At 35.0% G+C, this 27042-nt stretch overlaps 6 protein-coding genes and 1 non-coding gene across 10 annotated transcripts; 3 read left to right on the forward strand and 4 right to left on the reverse strand.

The window, feature by feature from the left end:
* Window positions 1-8325: 8325 nt before the first annotated feature.
* LOC108815476 (transcription factor MYB63-like) lies at window positions 8326-9600 on the forward strand. Its single transcript, XM_018588065.2, has 3 exons — window positions 8326-8498; window positions 8583-8712; window positions 8803-9600. Exons 1-3 carry the CDS (start codon window positions 8360-8362, stop codon window positions 9371-9373), a joined length of 840 nt encoding a protein of 279 aa, XP_018443567.2. The 5' UTR covers window positions 8326-8359; the 3' UTR covers window positions 9374-9600.
* Window positions 9601-9907: 307 nt separating this feature from the next.
* Window positions 9908-12252, reverse strand: LOC108815899 (proteasome subunit alpha type-2-A). The gene is made up of 12 exons (XM_018588431.2): window positions 12156-12252; window positions 11817-11895; window positions 11639-11715; window positions 11469-11533; window positions 11333-11379; window positions 11163-11238; window positions 10930-10997; window positions 10671-10740; window positions 10519-10604; window positions 10386-10448; window positions 10238-10303; window positions 9908-10143 (listed from the first exon to the last, which is right to left on the reverse strand). Exons 2-12 carry the CDS (start codon window positions 11855-11857, stop codon window positions 10095-10097), a joined length of 708 nt encoding a protein of 235 aa, XP_018443933.1. The 5' UTR covers window positions 11858-11895; window positions 12156-12252; the 3' UTR covers window positions 9908-10094.
* A 191-nt stretch (window positions 12253-12443) lies between these two features.
* LOC108814582 (thiosulfate/3-mercaptopyruvate sulfurtransferase 1, mitochondrial) lies at window positions 12444-15349 on the forward strand. Of its 2 annotated transcripts, XM_018587182.2 has the most exons (12): window positions 12444-12705; window positions 12903-13079; window positions 13148-13207; window positions 13359-13421; window positions 13762-13886; window positions 13980-14142; window positions 14231-14290; window positions 14381-14439; window positions 14538-14619; window positions 14705-14771; window positions 14854-14921; window positions 15016-15349. In XM_018587182.2, exons 1-12 carry the CDS (start codon window positions 12598-12600, stop codon window positions 15121-15123), a joined length of 1140 nt encoding a protein of 379 aa, XP_018442684.1. In that variant the 5' UTR covers window positions 12444-12597; the 3' UTR covers window positions 15124-15349. The 2 variants fall into 2 exon arrangements, with proteins under 2 accessions (XP_018442684.1, XP_018442685.1); XM_018587183.2 differs by lacking the exons at window positions 12444-12705; window positions 12903-13079 and having other exon boundaries at window positions 13155-13207; window positions 13762-13890.
* Window positions 15350-15833: 484 nt separating this feature from the next.
* TRNAR-CCG (transfer RNA arginine (anticodon CCG)) lies at window positions 15834-15906 on the forward strand. The gene has a single exon. It is a non-coding gene; the product is annotated as a tRNA-Arg (tRNA).
* Window positions 15907-15999: 93 nt separating this feature from the next.
* On the reverse strand, window positions 16000-16429 carry LOC108815477 (uncharacterized). The gene has a single exon (XM_018588066.2). The coding sequence runs from the start codon at window positions 16427-16429 to the stop codon at window positions 16121-16123; it is 309 nt and encodes a 102-aa protein (XP_018443568.1). The 3' UTR covers window positions 16000-16120.
* Window positions 16430-17417: 988 nt separating this feature from the next.
* Window positions 17418-19740, reverse strand: LOC130497733 (uncharacterized). Its single transcript, XM_056990808.1, has 6 exons — window positions 19264-19740; window positions 18695-19083; window positions 18496-18622; window positions 18121-18432; window positions 17824-18036; window positions 17418-17731 (listed from the first exon to the last, which is right to left on the reverse strand). The coding sequence occupies exons 1-4, from the start codon at window positions 19264-19266 to the stop codon at window positions 18271-18273; spliced, it is 681 nt and encodes a 226-aa protein (XP_056846788.1). The 5' UTR covers window positions 19267-19740; the 3' UTR covers window positions 17418-17731; window positions 17824-18036; window positions 18121-18270.
* Window positions 19741-20966: 1226 nt separating this feature from the next.
* On the reverse strand, window positions 20967-26516 carry LOC108815874 (uncharacterized). Of its 3 annotated transcripts, XM_056990999.1 has the most exons (9): window positions 26075-26516; window positions 25930-25994; window positions 25660-25790; window positions 25460-25566; window positions 22770-25376; window positions 22131-22674; window positions 21949-22048; window positions 21551-21885; window positions 20967-21481 (listed from the first exon to the last, which is right to left on the reverse strand). In XM_056990999.1, the coding sequence occupies exons 5-9, from the start codon at window positions 24877-24879 to the stop codon at window positions 21148-21150; spliced, it is 3423 nt and encodes a 1140-aa protein (XP_056846979.1). In that variant the 5' UTR covers window positions 24880-25376; window positions 25460-25566; window positions 25660-25790; window positions 25930-25994; window positions 26075-26516; the 3' UTR covers window positions 20967-21147. The 3 variants fall into 3 exon arrangements, with proteins under 3 accessions (XP_056846979.1, XP_056846978.1, XP_056846980.1); XM_056990998.1 differs by having other exon boundaries at window positions 22770-25566; XM_056991000.1 differs by lacking the exon at window positions 25930-25994 and having other exon boundaries at window positions 22770-25566.
* Window positions 26517-27042: the final 526 nt, after the last annotated feature.

The raw sequence follows: 27042 nt of genomic DNA on the forward strand, positions 1-27042 counted from the left end.
TCTTTACTACATTAAATTTCCCTTAAATTTAAACGAACCTCCTTCTTGTTTAGAAAAACACAACCCAAATATGTATGTGTATTACTATTTCCTATATACTACCTGATGATATTGATAACTTGTTTCAGCCTTTTGCATCTCAGTTTTACATGAGCAGAATACTATTCTCCGTACCTCTATTGTCACTACAAGAAAATCAAAGCTTGAAAGTTTACAGACGAAAGCTTGAGAGTTTGTCTTTCGGCTGAGACCATATTATAACACACATTGGTCTAGGACCAAGGTAACTTATTCGACAATGTAATACTTTTTAATTTTATTTAGGGAACGTAGTCAACAACACTTATATTAAGCAGCATTCCAACATGTAAAACTAACTATACAAAAATACAAGATTATAATTGGGTTCTACTATTGACATATAAGCTCATAACACATGCGTTAATTGTTGAAAAAATATCTACCATATAATTAGGTATCCAAAAATTGTGATGGTTATAGAGTTTTAGGAATATGACTACTGATTATACTAGTGTTGATGTTTTGTTATACTTCAGATTCAGTATTATAATTGTATATATATGGGTACATTTTGAATGAATAAATAGTACTACATTTTTTCTTGCTAAAAATATATAAATAGTACTACGTTTTTTACATTATAGTAAAATGGTTATATTATTTAAGAAAATGAGTTAATATTGTATTATACTTGTAGTTGTTATTAGTTACTCCCTTCGTTTCACTTTACTTGTCGTTTTAGGTTCGTACACACAGATTAAAAAAATATTTAATTTTGTAAATTTTTGAAATAAAAACACCATTTCTCATACACCTAACCATATTTCAACCCATAAAATATTAACCATATTTAATTTTGTAAATTTTTATTTCAAAATAAGTGTCGTTTTATGTTTTTTTTATAACCTAAGGGTATCCGGCAGACCGTGACTCAACCGATTAGTTCCCTGGGGGCCTGACCACCAGCGCCAGATAGATGGGTAAACATGAGTAGGCGCAGATTCGAACCCAGATCCTTTATGAACATTTGGGACGCCATGCGCCACCCGACCACACTCATATAGTTTCGTTTTATGATTTCAATGCAGAACTTATTATTTCCTCTCTCATGCCATTGGCACAGCCATTCATTCATCCATTCGGGAAAAGAAAACATGCATATTCCACTAATGAAGGCAATATGTTCAAATCTTCTAACTTCCAAAGGCACTTCTTTGCTGGTGCTTTTCTGGGCTGGCCACTGAAATCATATTGCATAGATTACTGCCTTTCTCGACATGATAGGCTTTGCAATTCATGAGAAACTCCTCCTCCTGCATGATCAGACAAGTTAACTGCTTCATGAACTTTACAATCTTTGAAAGAATGGCGGAAATGACCCCTTTGTCATAAATGGCTCCAATACACAAAGATATTAGACCAAAAGGAAAAATGATTTAGCTCATGATCTCTTTATTGTTCATACTACTGGTACGCTACTAAGACTAACAGAGATGCCTCTGCGCTACCTCCTAAGTGACTAGCACATTTTTCAGGCTCCTCACCATCGATGATTCACAAGTCAGGATGTGAAAGAGCCAGAAATAACAATATATTGTCCTTAGAAAACTTTAGATCTTGTCTACTTTTAAATTAGTTGGTATTGATTGTAACAAAGAATCACAAATTATAAATGGATCATTCAAGTATTACACAAATTAAATATGTTGGGTTAGATTTTAATATCTGTGATGAATAGCACCACCTTAGATCAAATTCCTTGCGTTGGTGTTTAAAGAGTTGTCTGACTTCCAATTTAAAATTAATTAGCTGTAAGTTGAGTGACATAAATTATTTATATATTACTTAAGTTATTTTCATATTTTTAGTGTAAGATTTTTTCTCAAAATACTCTCTCTCGAGATAATGATGTGTATAACCACTAATCTTAATATAATCCCGCTCCGAGATAATGTGTTTTCAACTTAAAACCAATTGGTGGTAAATGAAGTGTTCAAGTCCCTTAAATATTACTCCCTCTGTTCCAAAATAGTCGATGTTTTGGATGGAGACATAAGGATTAAGACATACACCTTTTTCTTAAAAGTAACACTAAAAATATTTTAAAAAACATAATTCCACCAATCATAAAAAATACTATAAAACTCTTTAAAACATCATCTATTTTGAAACGAAGGGAGTTCTTAAGTCAATTTTATATTTTCAACGTGTGATCTTATTTCCAACACGTATTCCTCTATTTCAATCTCATAAATATTATTTAAAAAGTAATTTGATATGTCACTACTACATTGACCGTAAAAGAAAAATGATGACATGACAAACTAAAATAATGATATGTTTGAAGCTAATTGTGACATGTACATTTATATTTAATGTTGATATCTATTTTGGTAAGTTTGTTAAAATATAATAATAACTTATAGATCATTATTAATATAACAATAAATAATATAACAATAGAAATACAAATATAATAATATTTTACAATTTTCGAAATAATATTTAATTATATTTTAATATTTATAAATTTTTGTTACTAAAAATTCTTCCAAATTTTATTCAGTTTTTTTAAATGTAGATTTTCTAATCTCAATATCATTAGTTTCTTTTTAATATCTACAAATTTTATAGATACTATTTAGTTTTATGCTTTGATAATTATATACCTGATAAAAAATTTCTCTTAGTTTTATAGACTGTGAATATATTTTTAACAAAAATAAACAGATAAAAAAATATTTCCAAGATTATAATTCTAAATATATACATATATACTATTACATTTAAATGTACACAAAACATGTATTTTATCTTAACTTTTACATATAAGTAAAATTAAACTTAACTATTAATCAACTATTTTGGTTTAAATTATAATAGTATAATTTGTATTTGACTTAACAATTCTTTTTTTGTCTTAACCATGAAAGGATATCCTGAATTAATATGTGATTGAAACCGATCCTCTTGAATTACACTGTTAGCAATAAAGAATGTGCACCAACAATAGTTTTATGATGGTGAAGCTGAATATTCCAATCTAAATTTCTTTGAAACTTTTTTTTTTTAAAAAAAATTGAAACTGTAAAAGAAACTTTCATGAGTAGAATTTGATAGATGGCCAAGCAGAAGGTTTGGTAATGGCACCTACAAGATCATTATCCTCACTTACAAATATAATTGAGTGATAGACTCATAGTGAAGATCAGCTACTCAGCCAAGCAATCAATAGTCTGAATCCATTTTTTCAAAAGATGCATCAAGACTACTATGTAACGGATCTTCTGCTGTGGAGCGAGACTTGGCCAGAATCAGTACCAAGAACCCAAAAAAAAACTCCACTTTCAACGAGATTTGTCCCAAACCAAACTTATATCACATTTAAGTCATTAATAAAGATCAATGACATCCTCATGTTTCTCCAAAACCTTGATTAAGAATTAGTAGTTCGATCTTCAATTATTTTATTAGCAAGAAAAAATCCTACGTTTAATCCGACTAACTAATAATTTATAAGTTCGATTAATCAATTTAGGCACTAGACATTAAATCACAGCTCGTGTAACGATTTCTTGAACATTCGGCAAATGACTTAATGATAAAATAGATTTGTTCCCATATCAATCCATGTGCGTCATGCATGCAAAATCATTTGTTTTTTTTAATTATACAGAGATATTTTGGCCCCACAGAAATGGTCCAGACTAGTCACGTGTTGCCACATGTCGGTCGTCCTCTGTCCCTAGCAATGCCAAAATGTTAATTTTCCAGTGATCTGGATTCGAACCCAAATGACGGAACTCACAGCTGTAAACCATTTACCAACTGATTTAGAAACCTTGGTTTATCTACTAAACAATTAGTGTTGAAGCCATATTCAGAGTCACCACCACCACCTTTGACATTGGTTGCCGTTCACTTGTATAGCGAGCCAGTGAATACAGGCCCAAGCGTCCTTCTGGTTCTCTATTATTGGTCTATCTCCCACCGTGGATGTCACGCTAAAAGTTTATCTACTAAGCTTTTTAATGTATGCCCCAATCTTTTGCCATTGTTTTATTTAATTTGGAATTATTGGCTTTGTGCTTGGACCAAATGACTGATTACTGATTAGTTAGGTGATCAAGAAAAAAAATTAAATCACTATAGTATTAAGCAAAGGTCCTACCAACCCAAGGATGGATAGTATTCTTAATTGTTTAAGGTCTCATGTTTTTCAAGAGTAGGTGTCTTATCTGGACCTCTTAAATCTATAATCCAACGTTAACTTATACTTGAAAAATCTTATTTAGGTGACTATTAATCAAGGAAAATTGCACTCTATAACCAAACAAAAAACCCAATTAAGTAAGTAACCAAAATGCTCTTCTCTCTCTTCATATCTCTTTCTACTCTCAGTCTATAAATCTAATTTGTTTATTTTTTGGTTATTTCACAAATTCTCCCATTAATCAATTCAAATTGTAATTTCCTTGTGTTACCCTTTCTAGACCTACTTATTTAAGCTCATATCTTGTTGTAAAAATCATGACAATTTCGTTTAAGCACTAAGGTTACAGAAATTCCATTTTACCTTAGAGCTTAAACCCTTTCGTTTATGCGTGTCGGCTCAGTTAGGAGACGAACAGTGCGACCGCTCCGGTGTCAATGATATTAGGGGTCCAATTTTTTAATTCTATTTTATCTTTTAAAAAAAATTAAATTCTTTTAAAAACAAAAATAAATATTCATGTATTTTAAAATGTTTTATTTAAAATATTTTCATATATAAAGTTTATAACATTTTATATAATTTTTTAAAAATCATGCTAAAATAGTTTTTTTTTTTACAATTGAAGGGTTTAAAAAACAATTTATGCTCGCCCCCCTAACTGAGCCGGCACTACTTATTTAAGCTCTAAGATTACAGAAATTTCATTTTACTTTATAAAATCTTATATGCCAAATAAGGTCCATACTCCATAGCGACATTGAAAAACTATATCACTTTTGTCCACATATAGTTTCCACTCATATACAGAGACGAACCCACATAGAGAGAAGTGGGATCACTTTGACACCACAAATATACAATAAAATGTTGTTTTGTATGGAGAACTGTTAAAGAATCAGTAACTGTGTTGGTAAAACTCTGTGTCTGAATCCCCAAATACCCGGGTTTGATTCCTCTAAATGTCACATTATTATTTTTGACCCCAGTGAAATTAATTCTTGGGTTCGCCCCTGCTCATATATTTGTTCACCAACCCTCTGATCACCAAGGTCCTCCTCATAAACAAGCAAAACCCACAGACTCTCATTTTGAATGTCGAAAATTTAGACTTGTATATATTTATATAAATTTTTGAACTAAACATTTATAACTTATATGTATCACTGAATATTCGCAACTACTTAAAGCTTGATTGACAGAGCATTAACATAAGCATTATGTTCGTCATTATCCAATTAACATTAATCATAGAAGCATTTACAAAAGCATTGCTCTTTGCTCAATGCTCTCATATGGAGCTTTTGGTAAAGCATTTGTAGTTAAAATATATAATAAATTAAAAATAATTATATAATTAATTAATTTTTAATTAATAATATAAAAGTATGTTTATAATCAAAAACTATATTTAAAAAGAATAAAATTTGCGATTAAATATTTTAACTTTTTAAAAAGAACAATATTTAACATTTAAAAAATAATATAATTTATATAATTACACATATCATTCATTATACTCAATTAAAAAACATAACAAAATATATATTTATATATTATATATTATAAAGTAAACATATCTATGTTATTTAGAAATAAATAAACTATATGTCATATATTAATTTTTATGATAATATTATATATGAATTATTTATTGTTCTACCAATAAATAAATAATGATAAATTATATATAGATTATATATAACTAATTTGTTTTATTTAATAATATAAAAAATATTTGTATATCCAAAAATAATTTTTAAAAATTTAAATAAATTTTACATTTACAATAATATAAATAATATTTCACATGTAGAATTTAATTTAACTTATGTAATTAGATAAGATTCATTATCATTAATAACAAATACATTATTAATATATACTATAATTTAATATATATTATTTTAAAATAAATATATTATATATTAACTTTTATGATATTTTAAAATTGTATATTGCTACTGATCTACCAATAGGGGTGTCAAAATGAGCTAGCTCGCTCAGCTCAGCTCATAGTAAGCTCGGCTCTTTCATGAGTTAGCTCAGATCAGCTCATTTATTATATGAGCTTCAATATGTAAACTCGTACTCGGATCATCTAGATCATGAGTTAAATGAGCTAACTCGTGATCTAACACAAAATAATTATAACTATATTAAATTAAACATCGATAAAATTACTTCTATAGTATTATCCAAAATTTAATAAAACTATTAATCATAAATAACTTTCCATGAGTTCTGAGTTACGATAAGCAAAGTGAGAGGAGACGTATGTCAAATTTGAGATCAATGAAATTTGTGAGAGAGATGATATGGTTAACGTGGGTTTATATAGAAGATTTTGATAATTTCTAAACAGGATAGTCTCTTTTTTCTTTCTTCGGAAAAAGTATAGATAACTTTTAAAAGTTTTACTCCTATATTACTTATGTATATTTTACATTTTAGTTTTAAAGATAAATATGATAAATATAAAAATTATTTTTTCCATAAGAAATGAACGAGCTCATGAGTCAGCTCATGTTCATTAACGATCGTTCATATAACTCGTGATCTTTTTTAAGCTCGATCATTAAACTCATTTATTAAATGAACCTAAAATATAGTGATCATACTCATGAAAAAAATGAGAGTATACAGTTTCGCATTATATTACTTTTACAGTATACTGCTACTGCTTCTTAGTCACTAGTACCAATCGAGACCTTACAAGTATTGTTTGGTTTCTTACTTCGCGAGTTAGCTTCAATCACGGGTGATGCTTAATACTCCAACCATTAATAATTGGTTTTGGAGTGCATAGTGATAGTGGTGAATAAGTGTATATTACAACTACTGAGAATCATTTTTGGATGGTTAGATAGAAATTAATAAAGTAATGAAGGTTTGGTGATATTAAGTAATCAACGTAGCCAAGTGCCAACAACAAAACCAAACCCACCAAACATCAAAGAAGTCAAAAACGACGCATGTCTCTGACCTTTTCCACTCTCTTTTGTTTGGTGAGATCGTGCACTTTGCTCACACATACTACATCGTTTTTTTTTGTATTTTAGGATGTGATTTTGAATTAACCTTATGATGTTTCTATAGCATTCTCTTTTAGCTCTCACGTTTAATTTATAGCTTTTGCATTTTTCTCTGCAGCGTTTTTTTTATTATAAGAAATCGACAGTCTTGACAAAACATAAATATAATAATTACATGGCATGAGGGAGGTATCATTAAAATTTAGACAGCATGGTTCATGAGAGATAATTTCTTAATCATTGTTTTGGAACTACATGGTTATGGGATAATATCCATATTCAAGAGTTGGCAATGTTGCATGGAGCCACGTTGCTTATGTGAGTGAGTTAGACAAAATTAGTTGACAGAAATTAACAATATTGTCAAATCTCATTGCATATTTAGACAAAAACACTACCTAATAAAAGACTAATATATAATTTACTTTAAAACTATTATTGTTTACAGTATTTACATGTGCTTAATTCCATTATTGTAATTAAAAATACTTAACTGTTTTTTAGAATTCTAAATAAAATAAGATAACAAAATGAGCACTTGTCCTATACCTAGTTTTAGATTAGAAAAATTGCCTAATACATTCTGGAAAAGAATCTCAAAGCTTATAACTTTTATTTTCGGAAACTAGTTTTTTGTTTTGTTTTTTAGTTTTAGTAGTCAAAGAATAAAATAACTGTTCTTTTAACTTAACTATTTATTTGCTTCTAACACAAACGTGAGCAAGCATATCAAAAGAAAAGATAAGTTGCATGCATCATGTAGATACCAAATCAAGTAAGAAAATGGAATACTAACAAATAATAATCAACAAATCTGATTTGACAATTTATCAAATCCATTTGTTTTCATGTATCTTTCTCATGTCAAGATCACCCTCTTACCTCTCATTTATATAAACAACATAACCAATTCTATTTGGTAAAAGTAAATCTCAAAATTGATTGTATATAAACAGAAGAAGAAGAGAGAGAGAGAGAGAGAGAGAGAGAGAGAGAGAGAGAGAGAGAGAGAGAAGAGAGAGAGAGAGAGAGAGAGAGAGAGAGAGAGAGAGAGAGAGAGAGAGAGAGAGAGAGAGAGAGAGAGGAGGGAATGAGGAAGGGAAGAGCACCTTGTTGTGACAAGACCAAAGTGAAGAGAGGTCCATGGAGCCCAGAAGAAGACTTGAAACTCATCTCTTTCATTCAAAAGTTTGGTCATGAGAACTGGAGATCTCTCCCTAAACAATCTGGTATGTTGTTGATTTCTGATCATGATCAAAGCCAAGCCTCTTGAATGGCTTTTCTTAACATGATTCTGAATATATATAATGAAGGTCTACTAAGATGTGGAAAGAGTTGTCGTCTAAGGTGGATCAACTACCTTAGACCAGATGTGAAGCGAGGCAACTTCACTGCAGAGGAGGAGGAAACAATCATCAAGCTTCACCAAAACTATGGAAACAAGTAAAATCACTATATGCTCTCTGTATATATACTTCTGGTGAATCAAAGGGTGATTTGATATTGAAATTGGCTTTCTACATTTTTGATAAGGTGGTCGAAAATAGCTTCTCAACTTCCAGGAAGAACAGATAACGAGATCAAGAATGTGTGGCATACCCATCTAAAGAAAAGACTTGTTCAGAGCTCAGCAACCACACCATGTTCAAGTGATTCTGTTTCTTGTGGGAAAGAAGATAAGTCTCACGCAGAAGGTTGTTTGAACACAAAGACCTCTCAAGACTCTACTACTTCAGTGTCTTCTGGTGGTTCCAACAATTTAAACCAGGAAGCTGATCCAAAGATAGGCCTCTTGTTTGGATACAGCGAGTTTAAGGACATTATTCAAGAGGTAGACAAACCACATCTACTAGAGATCCCTTTTGACTCAGATCCTGACATATGGAGTTTCTTAGATACTTCAACAAACTCACTTCAACAATCTGGTGCAAATGAGTTCAGAGCAGAAGAAGAGTCTGATGAAGAAGAAGTCAAGAAGTGGTTCAAGCACCTGGAAAGCGAACTAGAGTTAGGAGAAGCTGATAATCAACAGGGTAAACATGGAACACCAGACGAAGCATCATCATCATCATCATCACTTTTGAAGACCTTCATGATACATTAACAAATCCAAATTATGATTTTACTACATGGTTTAAGGCGTATTCTTAAGTTATTATTCTGGATATCAGTACTTGAAGAAAGTTAGATAATATAGAAAATGTATCTTATAGTTGACTTCTTGGCATTTTCAAGTGTGTAGATGATACAGATATAGCTAAATGATCAAACTATATACTATACTAACGCTCTAAGACTAAATCATATTCAAGATGATGCTTAACATTGAAACTTTTGCTATACAGAGTTATTTGTAGAAGAATATTGGTGAGCTCGATAATCATTGTCCATCATCTAACAACAATCCACCAGCTAGCTTTGTTGAATAACAAGTAAACACATCTGCATTTTTTCAACGAGTCAAGCAACGTCCTTGTCCCCTATGCCATCACTTCTATCAACTTGTACCAAATCATATTACTGAATAAATAAGCTAATCTCCATAATGATTCATCCTCCGGAATGTTTCTTGAATATTCAATGGAGATGGACAAAAAAAAAATTAAAGTTTTGGCTCAAGTAATTTGTGTGCATGACATTTTGAACAAAAAATTAATCAAGTAATTTGTGTGCAGAAGATTTTGAACATAATTCTAGAGTCTTAACAAGTTCCAAAAGTTTTACAGAAGCAATAACCATCAAGTTTGTGCAACCAGCCAGAGAAAATAAAAGATAGCATTAGTATTCAAATCATGCTCAGCTGCACGGACGGGCAAGGTGAGAGTTTACTCTACTTCAGCCAAGTAATCGTCGATCTCTGCAGGTGTTAGTACCCTGCACATAACATAAGAGACTCTTTTCAGAACACTTATAGGCAATAACAAAAGTTCTTTGGTTCTATTTGTTTGGAGTCTTGAGAAAACGTTACCTGAAAACTTTGTCAGCACCAATCTTGCCAATCTCAATGTTTTTGCTCGAGATTTCTCCCTCAAAACTGTGAATCAGACGATTAAAAAAAAAGATGTTAGGTTCCGTCAAAACTCTGAAAAAAAACAGGATTTGGTAAGAACTCTCACCCTTCCTTCAAAGTTAAAATCGCAGTGTGAATGGCATCATCAAGTTCCATATCTTCTGTGTACCTAATAAGAGACTTAAGATGAAATTGACATGCTTCCAAGATCATAACACAAACAGTTAAAATGTTTTCACCTCTTCTCAAGAAATGTCTTAGCATTTGAAACATTCTTTCCCATGGCAGAAGCTTTCCATGAGAAATAAGAGCCAGACGGATCCACCTAGTGAAAAAAATGATAATAAGATGTTTTTATTTTAACATAAGCAGTAATAATGTTACTACATACCTGATAGAGCTGAGGACCTTTGTCATCATACCCAGCCACTAGTAGAGAAACTCCAAACGGCCTAACACCACTGTTACGAGGAGAAGGAAATTGAAAGTTTGAAGTAAGATTCAGTAGCCTAGTTAATGGATACAATTGTTCTTTTAACAAAAATGCCAAATCAATTTTAAACCTAATGAGCAAATAAGCAGAACTCTTATTAACCCTGTTGAGCATAAAGGAGGAAGTAACCATAGAGATTTTTTTGAATAGTACTTACCCTGATTGAGTGAACTCTTGCATCACCGTTGCGGTTTCCCTTACAAGTTGAGTAACAGGGATGGGTTCCTGTAAGTTGAAACCTTATTAGTACTAATAAGAAAGAGTTTATTAACTAATCCAAAGTATCTGAGAACCAACAAGGATTGAAGATCTATTATATACTGTATGATTCATAAAAGCATTACTATACTCCAAGAGAACGTAGATAAGAAGAGAGATGTAAAAGATTACTTTGTAGAGACGGTTATATTGCTCAGCCTGCTTCCTACTCTTTCGCACAAGAACTCGGAAATCAGGACCCATACCACTTGATAGAAAGAAAGGAAATATCAAAGTTAGCATGGAAACGATGAGGTCTGGTATTAAAACAAGAAGCAGAGATAGCTGAGGAGGAGGAGAACCTGTAAACAACTCCAATGTTGGGAGTCAAATGCTGAATCTTTTGAACCTGAAGTAGAGACATTATTAGGTTACAACCTACCTAGTAAAGTTCGACAAGCATGTTCACCACAAGAGGAGGTTTATATTCAAACTTACAGAGGCTTCATCAACCAGAATGGAAGGAAGTTTCTTCTCTGTTGCAATGACAACTCCGTTTGAAGCTGCATGAAAGAAAGAAACAAACCACATTCATGTTTCATAAAAGTTCCTATCTAGAATTCACCAACAGGTCATTCATTCATCATTGACAAGTGACAAAAGAAAACCTTTAATTCCCAAAGATGTTTGGCCTGATCCAACAGCTGTAAGAGCATGCTCTATCTGAACAAGCTTCCCTGATGGGCTGTTTTTTTCATAGCCACAACACAAATTATTAACCACCAATCTAAAAGATCAGAAAGAGAAGATGCGTTTGAATAATTGATAAAAAAACAAGTTTTGAACCTGAACGTAGTGAGAGAAAACGAGTACTGACTGTCTCCCATTGCACCTTTAAGCTTAGCTCAAAAAAAGGAAAAAAAAACCTGCAAAAACGAAACATAGTATCAATCTTCTAACAAATTTACTGGAAAGAAAAAATTAAAACTTGGAACCAACGATTCATTCACACACTCTTTTTTTTTTTTTATCAACATAAACCCCTGTTTGTTTGCATAATTACTATACACTGAATGCGACTAAATCTGACAAAGATTTTTAATCAAACAAAGATATAGATTCCAATTCTCAATATGGGTTTCGACAAAGGAGACAACTTTCAATCGAGATACATATAAATATCATACCTTTGGTGTACGGATCGAACAACAGAATGGACGCAGTAGAGAAAAAAGAGAGAGACGGATGAAGACTGATTAATAAAGCTTTTTAGGTTGCTTGAAGAAAGAGTTGCGCAAACAAAACAAAACAAAACAAAAAAAAAACAAAAATTAGAAAACGACGACGTTTAACGTAATTTACAAAATGCTCCAATATTTATGTCTATTTTCACTTTCAGACAAAACTTTTATATTATACACCAACAGAGTCTGGCATCTCAATAACTACAAAATTACCTTAAGTGCGTGTCCTCTGTTCCTGACCGGTTCGTGGCGGCAGAAGCAGCAGTAAAACTAAAACTTGTTGGGTTCTCTTCTTTACCTGGAGAGAATCTAAATAAAGTTGGAGTCTTTTTTTCCAAATCAAACCCATCTTCACACTTATTAGTTGCAATTGAAACGCTGACATGGCTTCGACACTGTTCTCCAGAACCTTTCTGTCTGCAAGCCACCGCTTGATCACTCCTTCTCTTCTCCCCCAAAAGACAACCCTTAATCTCCCCTCCTTTCTTACTGTAAGTCCTTAATCCAATCTCCTTTGATCGGTTTAGGAAGGCTTTCATAAAGGCTTACACTTTGTTGAATGAGATCTGCGAGTCAATCTCGATGCTTTGTATCAGAAACTAGCGATTTAATTTTGTTTAGTTTGGCTCTGTGTTTATAAAGTTTGACTCTTTTTTTTTCTTGTGTTGTGTTGTGATGATAATTGCAGAGGAGAGGGTTCTACTCTCAGTTAGGCTTTTCCTCTACAGCTTATAGATCAGCTCGAGCTATGGCTTCTACTGTGAGTGGGGCAAGAGCAGGCTACTCGACTTCATCTGTACCAACTAATGAGCCTGTTGTTTCTGTCGATTGGCTCCATTCTAATCTTAGAGAGCCTGATTTGAAGGTGACGACTCCCCTTTTTGGTTTCTTCAAATACTTTAAATTTTACCTGTTTTTGGGTTCTGTGCTCAGGTATTGGATGCGTCATGGTACATGCCAGATGAGCAGAGGAATCCCATCCAAGAATATCAGGTGTGAGAGCATTAGAGCAAACAGATTATTGATATGCTCTTTGATTCCACGATTGTTTGTGTTATATTCGTTCTGTAGTAAAGAAATGAATCTTGTTGAAGAGATAGAGTACGCTACTTGTTACTAATGGACTTTGTTCTCTCTCCTACAGGTTGCTCATATCCCCGGTGCTCTCTTCTTTGATTTGGATGGAATATCAGATCGATCAACAAGTGTAAGAATCACCCTGTTCTCTCTTTTACTGAACATCTGTGTTCTCAACTCAACATTTGATAATCGCTTTGTTGATATCATCAATGTCTAGTATCTTGTTTTGCTGCCATTTTCAAGATATTATTGTGTACGAACATACTACATCTAGGGACCGTACATATCTGAGAACATTTGCAAAAAAGAATATTGACTCTTTGTTGTTAACATTATGTTATTGTATATTCACATTTTTGGGATGTTTTTCTATTGTTCTTACAAATTCTTACTTGTGAGTTTCTATGGGGGAGATATAAAGGCAACCATCTAAATAATAGCATGATATTATCAATTTCTTGATACAGTTGCCACATATGTTGCCGTCTGAGGAAGCTTTTGCTGCTGGTTGCTCTGCTCTTGGAATTGAGAACAAGGACGGAGTGGTTGTTTATGATGCAAAGGGTGTCTTTAGTGCAGCTCGTGTGTGGTGGTGAGTTATTGGACTCCTTTTTGGTTTGTTCACTGTCTTTTTTTTCTTTTTTTTAACAATTGATAGGTGCTCCTTTTCTTAACTCTTAAACAGGATGTTCCGAGTTTTCGGGCATGACAAAGTGTGGGTGCTGGATGGAGGACTACCGAGATGGCGTGCTTCAGGTTACGATGTTGAATCTAGTGCATCAGGTGATGCTATTTTGAAAGCAAGCGCTGCAAGTGAGGCTATAGAGAAAATATACCAAGGACATACCGTAAGTAGTCAGGGGAATGGTTTTCTATCTCAGTCTTTCTGTACATTCATAATGAGATGCTTCTTCTTCTTTTTTTTTCTCTACTCAGGTGAGTCCAATAACCTTTCAGACCAAGTTCCAGCCGCATCTAGTGTGGACACTTGATCAGGTTTTTTTGGCATTTTCTGAACGGTTTTGTCTTTAAATATCATCTCTGCTTTAATTTTATTTGTATACTTGGTTTTGGTCAAAATCACAGGTTAAGAACAATTTGGAGGATCAAACATATCAACACGTAGATGCACGTTCCAAAGCCAGGTTAATTACTATGATTTGCAAACGTTATTATCAGTTGAGTTCTGTCATTAGAAAAAAAAACGATTAATCATTTACGCTTATTTTTGTTTGCAAAATAGGTTTGATGGTACAGCTCCAGAACCCCGTAAGGGAATAAGAAGTGGTCATATCCCTGGAAGCAAGTGTGTCCCTTATCCTCAGGTAACCTCTAAATTCTAGAGAACTTGTTTCCTTCCTTCACTTCCTCGGAGTTTAAATGATGGTAAAATTTTTATTCTTTCTGCAGTTGTTTGATTCTGCTTCTCAAACAATGTTGCCAGCAGAAGACCTGAAGAAACGATTTGAACAAGAAGGTATAATACTATTTCATCTCCACTTTTGAAAGAATGAGTTTCACAATATAAGATCTCGATGGTTTTTTTTTTTTTGGTACAGAGATCTCATTGGACAAGCCTATTATGGCTTCGTGTGGCACTGGGGTAACAGCTTGCATCCTTGCAATGGTAATTAAATTATTTTCGTCCATCATTTTTTTTATTGTTTGAGACGGTGCAGTAGAGAGTCTGAATCTTGACTTGGTTGCTTTCAATGTTTAAGGGGCTTCACCGAGTGGGGAAAACTGATGTGCCAGTCTACGATGGCTCGTGGACTGAATGGGCAACACAACCAGACTTGCCCATGGAAGGGGAGGATTCTTCTTCGTGAAATGTAACCGAGGGAAAGGCTAGCAACAAGATTACTAGCACCAAACACGGATGATGTTTTTTCTTTAACTTGAGGAACATAGCTTGCTTTGAAATCTGCCTTGAGTAAAAGAGGACTGTGTCTATAGAACTTTGATTTTTTTTTTTCCTTTGGAATAAAGTCAACAAACAGGAAATTGTTAATGGTCATATGATTCATGAAAACAATTATGAACAAGCTTTTTTTATTACTGGTAGATAAATGATGATAGACAAGAAACTGAGGCATGGGTGTTATGTTAGTAATACTTCTAACTTAGTATCATGAGCCAGAGTTGTCTCACAAAGTTCGTTTAGCAGATTGTAATTTTATTCTAAAGTCGATTTATTATGATATCATAATTACGAAAACTATTACATGAAACGAATCTACTATCGATACCTGCCGTATTACGTACGTCTGACTGTATCACTTAATTGTGTATGTATCACTTCCGTTCTATAAAAATTTTGTGCTTTTTTTGTAAACTTTTCATCTGTTAATTATGGATTCGAAATCTAGACATTGTCTAAAAAATTAATGAACGAGTCAAACCATTTTACCAGCGAACTAGGATTAGCAGATTGTAACAGTTGAGACATTGTTATAAGCCAAGAGGACGACGGTACAACATAGATTATGGAGATAAATTGAGTATATGGATCTCGAAAGATACAGAAATAAAGCAAGATGACCGCGTGGCCTAATGGATAAGGCGCTCGCCTCCGGAGCGGGAGATTGTGGGTTCGAGTACCACCGTGGTCGTTATTCAATCATTTTACTTCTTCAATGGATTTTTTCCTGAAACTAAACGACATCTAGAGGTTAAAATGTAAAAGTCTAATGTTGTTTTTGATACCAAGAGTAAGATATTACTTTATTGATTGATTCTTGATTCTTAAACAAACCCAAACACTACACATGACTAGAAGACACCAACATATACGCATTCATATTTCACAGTACATTAGCCACAGATCTAGCCAGTGCCTGTAACACCAAGATCCTGCTTCTTGTCGTCTTTACCAGCGCCAAAGACAGGCCCGCCTAGACCAGCAGCATCAGTGACCTTCTCTTGATGCTTATCAACTTGAATCCCACCTTCGTCTTCCTTTGACCTTATATCAAGCTTTGTCTTGTTCTGTCCTCCTTCCACCGACTCGTACGTCGTCGCCGTCCTTGATCCCATCGGCTCTGCTCCTTGCGCTCCCGATATTGTTAACGCTCTCTCATCTTGTTTCTCTTTGTCCCCACCAAAACTTATATATATATAAACCCCACAGGCCATGTTCTTGAAATGCAACACCTGGCCATGGAGATATACACATGGCAGTATTTCAAAAGTTTAGACCATTCTTGTTGGTCACGTGTCCTTAAGTAAGAGCCAAAAGGATCTCATGAACACTAATGTATTATTGATGATTCTGTAGAAATCCAACTGTTTAAGAACATTTTGAAACCACTCATGTTAGAGCATCATTAACGGTAGGACTTAATTTTAGTCCTTACACATTTTTTATTATTATTTTGTAGTTAGGGACAAATTGTTAGGATTTTTATATTTTTGAAGATTATTGGTAGGACAAAAAAATGTTCTTACACTACAAGAAAACAAATAATTAACGAGGGCCATTTTCCTCGTTAATTCATCGTAAAAGGATGTTTACGAGGAATTAACGAGGAAAAGCCTTTCGTCGTTTATCGTCCGTCGTAAAAAAAAATTCGTCGCCAATTCCTCGTAACTTAGCGAATTTTTTATTTCTTCGTAAAGACGAAGTCAATGTTTCGTCGTAAGTTCCTCGCCCCATTTCCTCGTAAATCACTCGCTGATTTTCTTCGTACAAACCACGCGAAACACGCGTCGTTACTTACACGTAAGATCCTTGAAATCATATCCTCGTAAATTCGATGTAATATCCTTGAAAAGATTTCCTCGTAAAATCGATGTAGAATCGTTGAAAGGTTTTCCTCGTAAAAACCTCGAAAACATTTCCTCGTAAAGCCCTCGAAAACATTTCCTCGTAAAATCCTCGAAAGCCTTTCCTCGTAAATTTCTCGGAAACCTTTTTGTCGTAAATAACTCGTAGACTTCCATTTTTCGAATTAATAAAATATTATTTGATAAATATAATAATTATTAATTTAACAAAATAAATGTATTTAAATATTGGATTTATAAAAAAAATTTAAATAAAATTCAGAAGCAACAAAATATTTTATATATAATTAAGTTTTGGATTTTATAATACATAAACCGAAAAAAAAACAAAAAAAACTAAGGCTCGTTCATCGCCTCGTAGAATTCCTCGCTCCTCCTCGTAACATCCTCCTCGTTATGTGTGCCCGATGACTCACCTGGAATGAGATTTTGTTGTTTCATGTTCCTCAACAAAGCTTCCCATTCCGGATTTGTGGACGCTATAACGTCGATGAAGGCTTCGAGTCCACTCACACGGCTTTTGGTCGCGCCCAGCTCGGAACGCAACTGAGTGACTTCTTCGGTCTGTCTCTGAGCATAAGACGATGTCGCTCTCGGGACATCATTGACGGAACCGATCCCCAACGTACGTCCCTTTTTCTTAGGGACAACCTTAAAAACAAAAAAATTATATTTGTTAGTTAAATTTAAAAGGTAAATTTAATCAATTAATAATTAAAAAGATATAATGTTAAAAAATTTACCTCCTCGTAAATCTTATCCACTTCAGTTGTGGATAAGGTAACTGGTAATCCGTCGCCGGACTGCTGGGTCAGCTGAGTCTGGCGCTCCTCAACCCGAGCAATTACGTTGTTGTAGATTTGCTCGGACTTGCCATCTAAAAACTGGCCCGCCTTGTTCTTGTGGGTCCGCTCGTAAAGTTCCGGAAGAGTCGGGAGACGTCCCAACTCTTTGGCCTAAAAACATTTAAGTAAATTGTTAGAAATATATTTAATAATATTAAAAATAATAATTAAAAAATTAAATATTTAATTACGTACCATTTTCAAACGGACACCGGCATGTGGTTTTTGGCCCGTAGAGTGTAGCATCGGGCCGTTACCGTGCTCGTCTACCGTGTTACGGGCAGCAGCACAAATATTTGCGATCCTAATGGAGTTAGGATCCTTCCAGTAACGGATGAGGCCGTCCTAAACATCCGTGGTAAGCTCAGCGGTTTTGCCACGGGTGTACCCTTTGACGATCCAGGCACCCTTCCAGTTGCAAACCGTGTCCGACAAGCGAACTTGCGCCTTCTCGTAAAACGCCTTCCTCACTCTCTCACTGACCCCGATGGACCAATGATACTTTTGCTGCAAAAAAAAATTAATAATTAGTTAATAATAAAAAAAAATTTAATTAATAGAATTACTTACAGCGTAAATCTTGAACCACGTCTTTCGGATGTAGATAGGCGTCAATTTCCAGTTTGGATGCGCCATGGAGAAGTAACTTTTAATCGTCTCGGTTACATCTGTCGCAAGGGAATTGTCAACCCCAAACCTGGAAAAAATGAAAATTTAAATTATTTAATGAAGTTATAAATTAAAATAATTATTTAAAAAATACACTTACCATAAAGTCCCGTCGGGTCTGTCGGGGTCTATGATTGGTAAACCAGCTCTGCCTGGCATACCGAGAATATCCTCGACAGTGTACTGCGAGAAAGGAACAGTAGGTGGCACCATGAGATCGGAATGAACAGCGGCGGGGATCTCAGGAGGAGCCATCGGAGGAGGCACCGGAGGAGCCATCGGAGGAGCCATCGGCTGAGGCATCGGCTGAGCCATCGGCTGAGCCATCGGAGGAGGCATCGGAGGGAAGAAATGCTGAGTCTCGGGAACAGACTCCTGATCCGAAGAACCTGAACCGCCGGCACCTGAAGAAGAACCTGGCGGGTCTAACTGACTACCAGGCTCACCGAATATCTCCCTGTAGTGAGCAGAAAGCATGTGCTGGCGAACCTGCAAAAATATATTTTTTTGAGATTATGATCTTCAATAATTAAAAAGCTATCATCAATAATTTAAAAATCTATCTAACGAACATAAAATCCGTAAACCTATCTAAATTCTCTAAACTAATCACCTAAACTAACCACCTATCTAAATTGTCTAAACTAATAATGGGGGCGAGGAAATTACCATTTTCGGAGGAGAGAGGAATGGGGAAGGAGTTGGAGACGAAATGGGGAGGAAGTGGAGAGGAAGTTGGGAGGAATGGACAGTGTGAGGTTTGTGAGGTTGTATATATAACTTACGGAGGTCTCGCAATTTCCTCGTAAGTTTACGAGGAATTAAAGAGGCCCGTGTTCCTCTTCCTCGTAAAAACCTCGTAAGTTTACGAGGAAATTGCGAGGCCCGTCCCAAATTAAACGATAAATTAGCGAGGCCCGTCTTTTTGTTCCTCGTAAAACCCTCGTAAGCTTACGAGGAAATTGCGAGGCCCGTCCCAAATAAAACGACGAAATATCGAGGCCCGTCTTTCTGTTCCTCGTAAATGCCTCGTAAGTTACGAGTTATTAACGAGGTTATTTTCTAAACCTCTAAACTCTAAACCCCAAACCTTAAACCCCATCTTTCTTATATTCTACTTCATATATTCATAACATATCAAACCTCAAAATTTATAACCACAATTCTTTAACTTCTAATATCCATCTTTTTTTCTAATATAAACTTATACAAAATCAAATTATTTATTTAAATTTTTTATCTTAATTGCAACAAAAATATAATCCTTTGAAAATTTGAAAATATAATCCTTTGAAGATTTGAAAATATAATCATTTGAAGATTGGGGTTTAGGGTTTAGGGGTTTGGGATTTAGACAAAATAGATAAGAAAGATGGAGTTTGGGGTTTAGGGTTTAGGGGTTTAGACAATATATCTCGTTAAAACCTCGTAAACCCACGTGGAAATAACGAGGAATTAAAAAAAAAAAAAGCCTCGTTAATTCCACGTAAGCTTACGAGGTCGTTACGACGATTTGCGCTTACGTGGAATTAACGAGGCACGTGTATTTCTTTTTTTCTTCTTTCCTCGTTATTTCGTCGTAAATTACGAGGAATTAACGAGGTTTTCTTTCTAAACCTCTAAAATCAAAAACCCCAAACCACAAACACCATCTTTCCTATCTTCTACTCTTCATATTCCAATCTCAAACCTCAATCTTTTATTTTTCATTCAAAACCTCAAACTCAATATTCTTAACATTTCAAACCTCAATATTTATAATCACAATTCTTTAACTTCTAATATCAATCTCTTCTTCCTAATTTAAACTTATACAAAATCAAATTATTTATTTAAATATAATCATTTGAAGATTTGAAAATATAATCATTTGAAGATTTGAAAATATAATCATTTGAAGATTTGAAAATATAATCATTTGAAGATTTGAAAATATAATCATTTGAAGATTTGAAAATATAATCATTTGAAGATTTGAAAATATAATCTTTTGAAGATTTAAAAATATAATCTTTTGAAGATTTAAAAATATATCTTTGAAGATTTAAAAATATAATCTTTTGAAAATTATAAAATTATTAATGGGGTTTGGAGTTTGGGATTTCGACAAAATAGATAAGAAAGATGGGGTTTGGGGTTTAGGGTTTAGGGGTTTAGACAATATATCTCGTTAAAACCTCGTAAACCCACGTGGAAATAACGAGGAATTGAAAAAAAAAAAAAAAGCCTCGTTAATTCCACGTAAGCTTACGAGGTTGTTACGGCGATTTGCGCTTACGTGGAATTAACGAGGCCCGTGTATTTCTTTTTTTCTTCTTTCCTCGTTATTTCGTCGTACATTACGAGGAATTAACGAGGTTTTCTTTCTAAACTTCTAAAATCAAAAACCCCAAACCACAAACACCATCTTTCCTATCTTCTACTCTTCATATTCCAATCCCAAACCTCAATCTTTTATTTTTCATTCAAAACCTCAAACTCAATATTTTTTTTCTTTATAATCGAATCACATGCATTAAGTCTGAAAATCAATCATATTAAAACACAAATACATCAATCGGATACATTTTCGTCATCACTAGAAACATCATCATTTTCATTAAACTCGTCTTCAACAGCTTCGTCTGTGCCATCGTCGGTAAGATCTTCATACTCATGATTATGCGGATCAATGAGAAGAATGTCATCAATTTGTTGTTCAGGTTCCTCGACTTCATTTATCTGTTCTTCTTGCAATGGTGGTTCTTCTCCACTTATGATTCGTCCTCGAGGTGTAACTTTGATCACGGATAACCAATTTATTCCCGATTCTCTCATCCGAGGGTATGGAAGGTAGCTAACTTGATCTGCTTGTGAAGCTAAGATGAAAGGCTCGAATTTGTTGTACCTGAAAATAAAGAAAACATAGAAGTAAGCTTATTCTGCTCATGTATGCCAAATAAAGAATTTGTTGTACCTTCGTCCACCATTGACATCAACTACACCGAATTTGTTAAACCGAACACCTCTGTTGACGACGGGGTCGAACCACTCACATTTGAAGATGACGCATTTCAGCTTCAATATCCCTGGAAATTCCACTTCGATAATCTCTGTCAAGATACCGTAGAAATCGGTTTCCCCTTTCACACATATTCCATAGTTACTGGTCGCCCGCTGTCTACCATACTCATATGTGTGAAAAGTATAGCCTCGTGTGAAATACATCTGTGAAGTGGTGACCTTTACATGTGGAGATTGAATTACTTCATGTAACCACTTAGGATAATCTGCATCGTCGTCAAAATCAACCTGCAAAAACAAAGTGAACGTTAAAATACAAATCATTTATGAATAAAGAGTTTGAGTTAATACCTGACTCTTCAACCACTTTATAAAGTGTTGATCTTTCCTTTTGTCTACGTCAGTTGTGGATATACCAGGGAATGTTTCTTCGACTTGTGAAACAAATAGGCTGTAAAATCACATTTATATTAATTAATATTTGGCAATTATATATATGTGTTAATTTATATATACGTGTCCATTTATGTTACCTTTCAAAATAACGAATCAATGGATCCTCACAATTAAGTAGAATATAGGTGTGTGCACTATGAGCGTCTTCTTCACTCGACCACCAAACCTCTTTTGATTTTCCACCCAGTCGCCCAATCTGGCTAAAGATGTCTGGAACACCAGCAACTGCGTACGTTGGCGCGACACCACCATCATCATATCTCCTTGGAGCTCTTTTCCGAGTACGTACTTTTGACGCAAAGTAGTACGATGTGAAGTGAGAAGTTTCTTCCGTCAAACTTCCAGCAATTATAGAACCTTCAACCTTTGCAAGGTTCTTTGCTTTTCCCTTCAAATATTTCATGGCTCGCTCATACTGATACATCCATCCGTAATGTACAGGTCCACGAAGCAATGCCTCATATGGAAGGTGGACAGCTAGATGCTCCATTATGTCAAAAAACCCAGGAGGAAATATCTTCTCCAAGTTGCACAATAAGATGGGAATGTTCTCTTGAAGCTGTTCCACGACTTCTACTTTAAGGGTGCGGGTGCTCAGATCCCTGAAAAATGCTCCAATGCCTTGTATATTCCAAAAACAATTATACACATATTAGTCATATATATTTCAAACTAAATCATTATATATAAAATAATTGCAATAATAAATATAGTACCTGCAAGTGCTTCATGTACGTTTGTAGGAAGTAGCTCCGCAAAAGCAAAGGGAAGTAGTCGTTGCATAAAGACATGACAGTCATGACTCTTCATCCCGGAGAACTTTTGACCCTTTTCAACGCATCTAGACAGATTTGAAACATACCCATCGGGGAATTTCACTTCTGATGCTACCCAGTTGAACAACACCGACTTTTTTTCTGAAGACAATCTGAATATCGGAACAGGAACTTGCCCATTGCTGTTTATATGTAACTCGCTTCTTAAGCAAATATCCGGCAAGTCTAACCTCAATTTTATGTTGTCTTTTGTCTTCCCCGGGACATTCAATATTGTATTCATGATGTTCTCAAAGAAATTCTTCTCTATATGCATCACATCGAGGTTGTGGCGCAGAAGAAGATCCTTCCAATATGGCAACTCCCAAAATATACTCTTCTTGTGCCAGTTGTGATGAACACCGTAAGAATCAGGCATATTAGGGGGAACATGCCAATTACCACCACGAGGAACTGTTTCCAAAGCTCCATAGTAATCGAGTTGCTTTTCAGTTTCTTCTCCAGTTAAATATGGAGTAGGAGTGTCTCTCACAACCCTTTTGTGCCTAAACAATGTCTTGTTTCTTCGGTACGGATGGCCAATGGGAAGAAATCTACGATGACAATCGAACCAACTTGTCTTCCTCCCATTCTTCAGTTGAAACGCATCTGTCGCTCCATTACAATATGGACAAGCTAATCTTCCATGTGTAGTCCATCCCGACAACATCCCATAGGCAGGAAAGTCACTTATGGTCCACAAAAGCATCGCTCGCATCGTGAAATTCGTCTTCGTTGAGCAGTCATACGTCCTCTCCCCTGTTGACCACAAATCCTTCAACTCTTTTATCAGTGGTTGCAGGAAAACATCCAGCGACCTTTTAGGATGTTTCGGACCAGGTATTAATATGGTCAAGAATAGCAACTCCCGTTGCATGCACATCTCCGGTGGCAGGTTGTATGGCGTAAGAAAGACTGGCCACAATGAATATTGTCTCCCTGACATTCCGAATGGACTAAATCCATCTGTGCATAATCCGAGATACACATTCCGGATATTGCTAGCGAATTCCGGATATACTTTGTTAAAATGTTTCCAGGCTCTTGCATCTGATGGATGTGTCATCTCACCATCCGTCTGAGTATGCTCGGCATGCCATCTCATCTTTCCAGCAGTCTGCTCTGATTGGTACAATCTTTTCAATCTGTCTGTAATTGGTAGGTACCACATCCTTTGGTACGGTACCCTATTACGTCCCCGTCCTTGCGGCTTGAATCGTGGCTTCTTGCAGAATCGACATTCTTCTAACTTCTCATCATTTCCCCAGTAGATCATGCAGTTGTCGATGCAAACATCTATCATCTCTGAAGGCAACCCAAGACTATACACCAGTTTCTGAATCTCATAATAAGAATCAGCAGACACATTGTCTTCCGGCAAATACTCTTTGAACAAGTCTGCCCATTCATTCATGCAACTTTCAGGTAGATTGTGATCAGTTTTAATATTCATCATTCTAGCAGCCAACGACAATTTAGAGAGACCTTCTCTACAACCACTGTAAAGTGGTTGATTCGCCGCATTTAACATTTCATAAAACTTTTTTGCATCTATGTTAGGTTCTTCATCTTCATCATGAGCTACAAATGCATCAGTTACCATATCATGAACCCTATCAAAATCTACCATCTGCTCCTCCTGATGGTAACTAGGTTCATTATGCAAATGAAGAGCAACCGGTTCTTCCTGAAAATTGCTATTACTACTACTAGCTTCATTCTGATCATAATTATTATAACCTTCTCCATGTTGAAACCAGATATAGTAATTTGGCGTGAAACCTCTATTTATTAAATGCTTCCAAACATTTTCACGATTTGCCAATTTCGAATTGTTGCATTTCCGACATGGACAGAACATCTTACCGCTTTCTAGGGCGAGCAGTGTGGAATCTGCTTGATGCATAAATGTCTCCAGTCCTGCAATGTATTCTTTCGTCACTCTCCTGTTAGCATCTCTATGCATATACATCCACCTCCGCAACTCGTAGACATTCCCGGAGCCTGACATTTTTTTCCTTTCACGTTTTTCTTTTTTTTTTCTTGTTGGTGTGTTTAAAATGATGTTGAAACTTCCATGTTTATAGAAAATTTTCGAATCTGGTAGTTGAAGTTTTGCGATGAATTTGCGAGGAAAAGGTAGGTAGCCAAAAAAAACGTGCTTTAAAATTCCTCGTTAAGTTCACGTATATCATTTCCTCGTAAAGGTGACGTAAATTTACGTTGATTTAACGAGGAAAGTATATTTCCACTTTTCCTCGTAAAAATAATGCAAGCTTTACGTGGTCTTTACGAGGAAAGTGTATTTCCTCGTAAATACCACGTAAAGTTACGTGGGCTTTACGACAAAAAACTGTCTTCGTTAGTTTACGAGGAAATAACGAGGTTTATTTCTTTCTTTGTAAATTCCTCGTAAGTTCCTCGTAAATTTACGAGGATTATATTTCCTCGTTAACTTTCCTCGCCAAAATGCTGTTTTCTTGTAGTGTTACCACTGTTAGTCTTTTCCTGGTACAATGAGAAAGAAACAACATTAGCATTAGTCTTGTGGTTTCACTCAAACACTGTGAAAAGAGAGGAAGAAAGAACACATGGTTTCACTCAAACACAATGACTTCTTTCACAATGCCTTCTTTCTCAGCAACAATCTTTGATACGTGAAGAAGTTGACCAAGAACCTCTACGTGCTTGGTTCAGCCTACAAAAAGTGTTTCACAGGAAGACAATGTTCAAGTAAGATGATGGTGGTCTGAAAACTATATATTTAAAAACCTCCAAAGCTCATCCAAACCTCCAAAGATCATCAACGGGTTGGGAATCCCCTGACCTTAAAAATCACATCCAAGCGGTCATGGGTTTCGGAATCAGAGACAATGAAAGACAAACAAACAGAGAACACCAATCAACTACATGACTAAGAACCTGCATGAAGACAAACAAACAGAGACAATGAAAGACAACATAATTTAAGCAGAGTAGGTGTTGTCAAACATAAACCAAAGGAGATCTAATGAAGTCACGTTCCATTGTACACTAACAATTACAATGATTGAGTTATTACCAGGTCAGGAAGAGAAGGGAAGAGGGGTTCGGATAAGCCCAAACCAGTGCAATCCGCAGGGGTTCCTTCACATCACATGTACATAAGAAAATAACAATCAAAATCATTCATTCAAAGCATGTAAGGAAAGCAAATAGAAACAAACCAGAAGCAGCATAGGCCTCAGCTCCTTCAATTTCAACTCGTTTTGCAGTGAGAGGTCTGCTCCATATGATACTGTGACTATCACAATTCACAAATCACAAAGGCAAGGGGATTCAGAATCCTAATAATGAACAATCTCTAAGCACAAACTCGAAATCGCTATCCAATCTCTCGCCGTTATTACGCATGAAGTTGTTTCCAAGGTCTCCGATTTCAACTTTGGATCCGTCGACGATACAATCCTTCCGATTCCACCGAGAACGAAGAGCGATGTGCTTCCGCCATTCTTCGTTTCCAAGGTCTCCGGAGATACAACCCTTCTTCCCCTCACCGTTTGCTTCCGCCACTCTCCTCACGCCACGTTTCACCTAAGGACGAGAGATTTTACTTCTAATATAAGAAGCGTCCCACGCATTATTTGATTAACTGCATTTATTTTTAATTAAACTTAGACTAAGGACAAGTCTTAGAACCACCGTTAATGTTGGTCCTAGATTTCGTAATGAAGCTGACAATTTGAGCGCTAAACGGGCCTATCTAGATACCACTGAACTAGAACCCTCTAAAGGTCTAAAGTGATTTGAGACTATTTCATAAAAGCCCAAGCGTAAATTGCTTAACACTACTACGCTATTAGACTCGTTTACCTTTCGATCTCAAGGGAAAAGAACGATGGTTAGATATAAGTTGATGAAGTCCTAAGATTATCAACTTACTAAACAAGTACTCTTCAATTCGTAACTTACAAAACGATAACAACAAAGCTTAACATAAGTTGATGAAGTCCTAAGATTATTTCACTACATAGATATTTATTCAGTGGTTAAATATGTGTATATTAAAATTAGGCTCTTTCTTTTATGCGATCATATAAACTTGGTATACGTACGTAATCACATATAACAACATAAAAGTCAAAACATACAAATAATTCAAAACGCAAGGAAAACTAAACATAATTTCAAAAAA

This window comes from Raphanus sativus, chromosome 7 (assembly GCF_000801105.2).
Source record: "Raphanus sativus cultivar WK10039 chromosome 7, ASM80110v3, whole genome shotgun sequence".
Taxonomy (NCBI): Eukaryota; Viridiplantae; Streptophyta; class Magnoliopsida; order Brassicales; family Brassicaceae; genus Raphanus; species Raphanus sativus.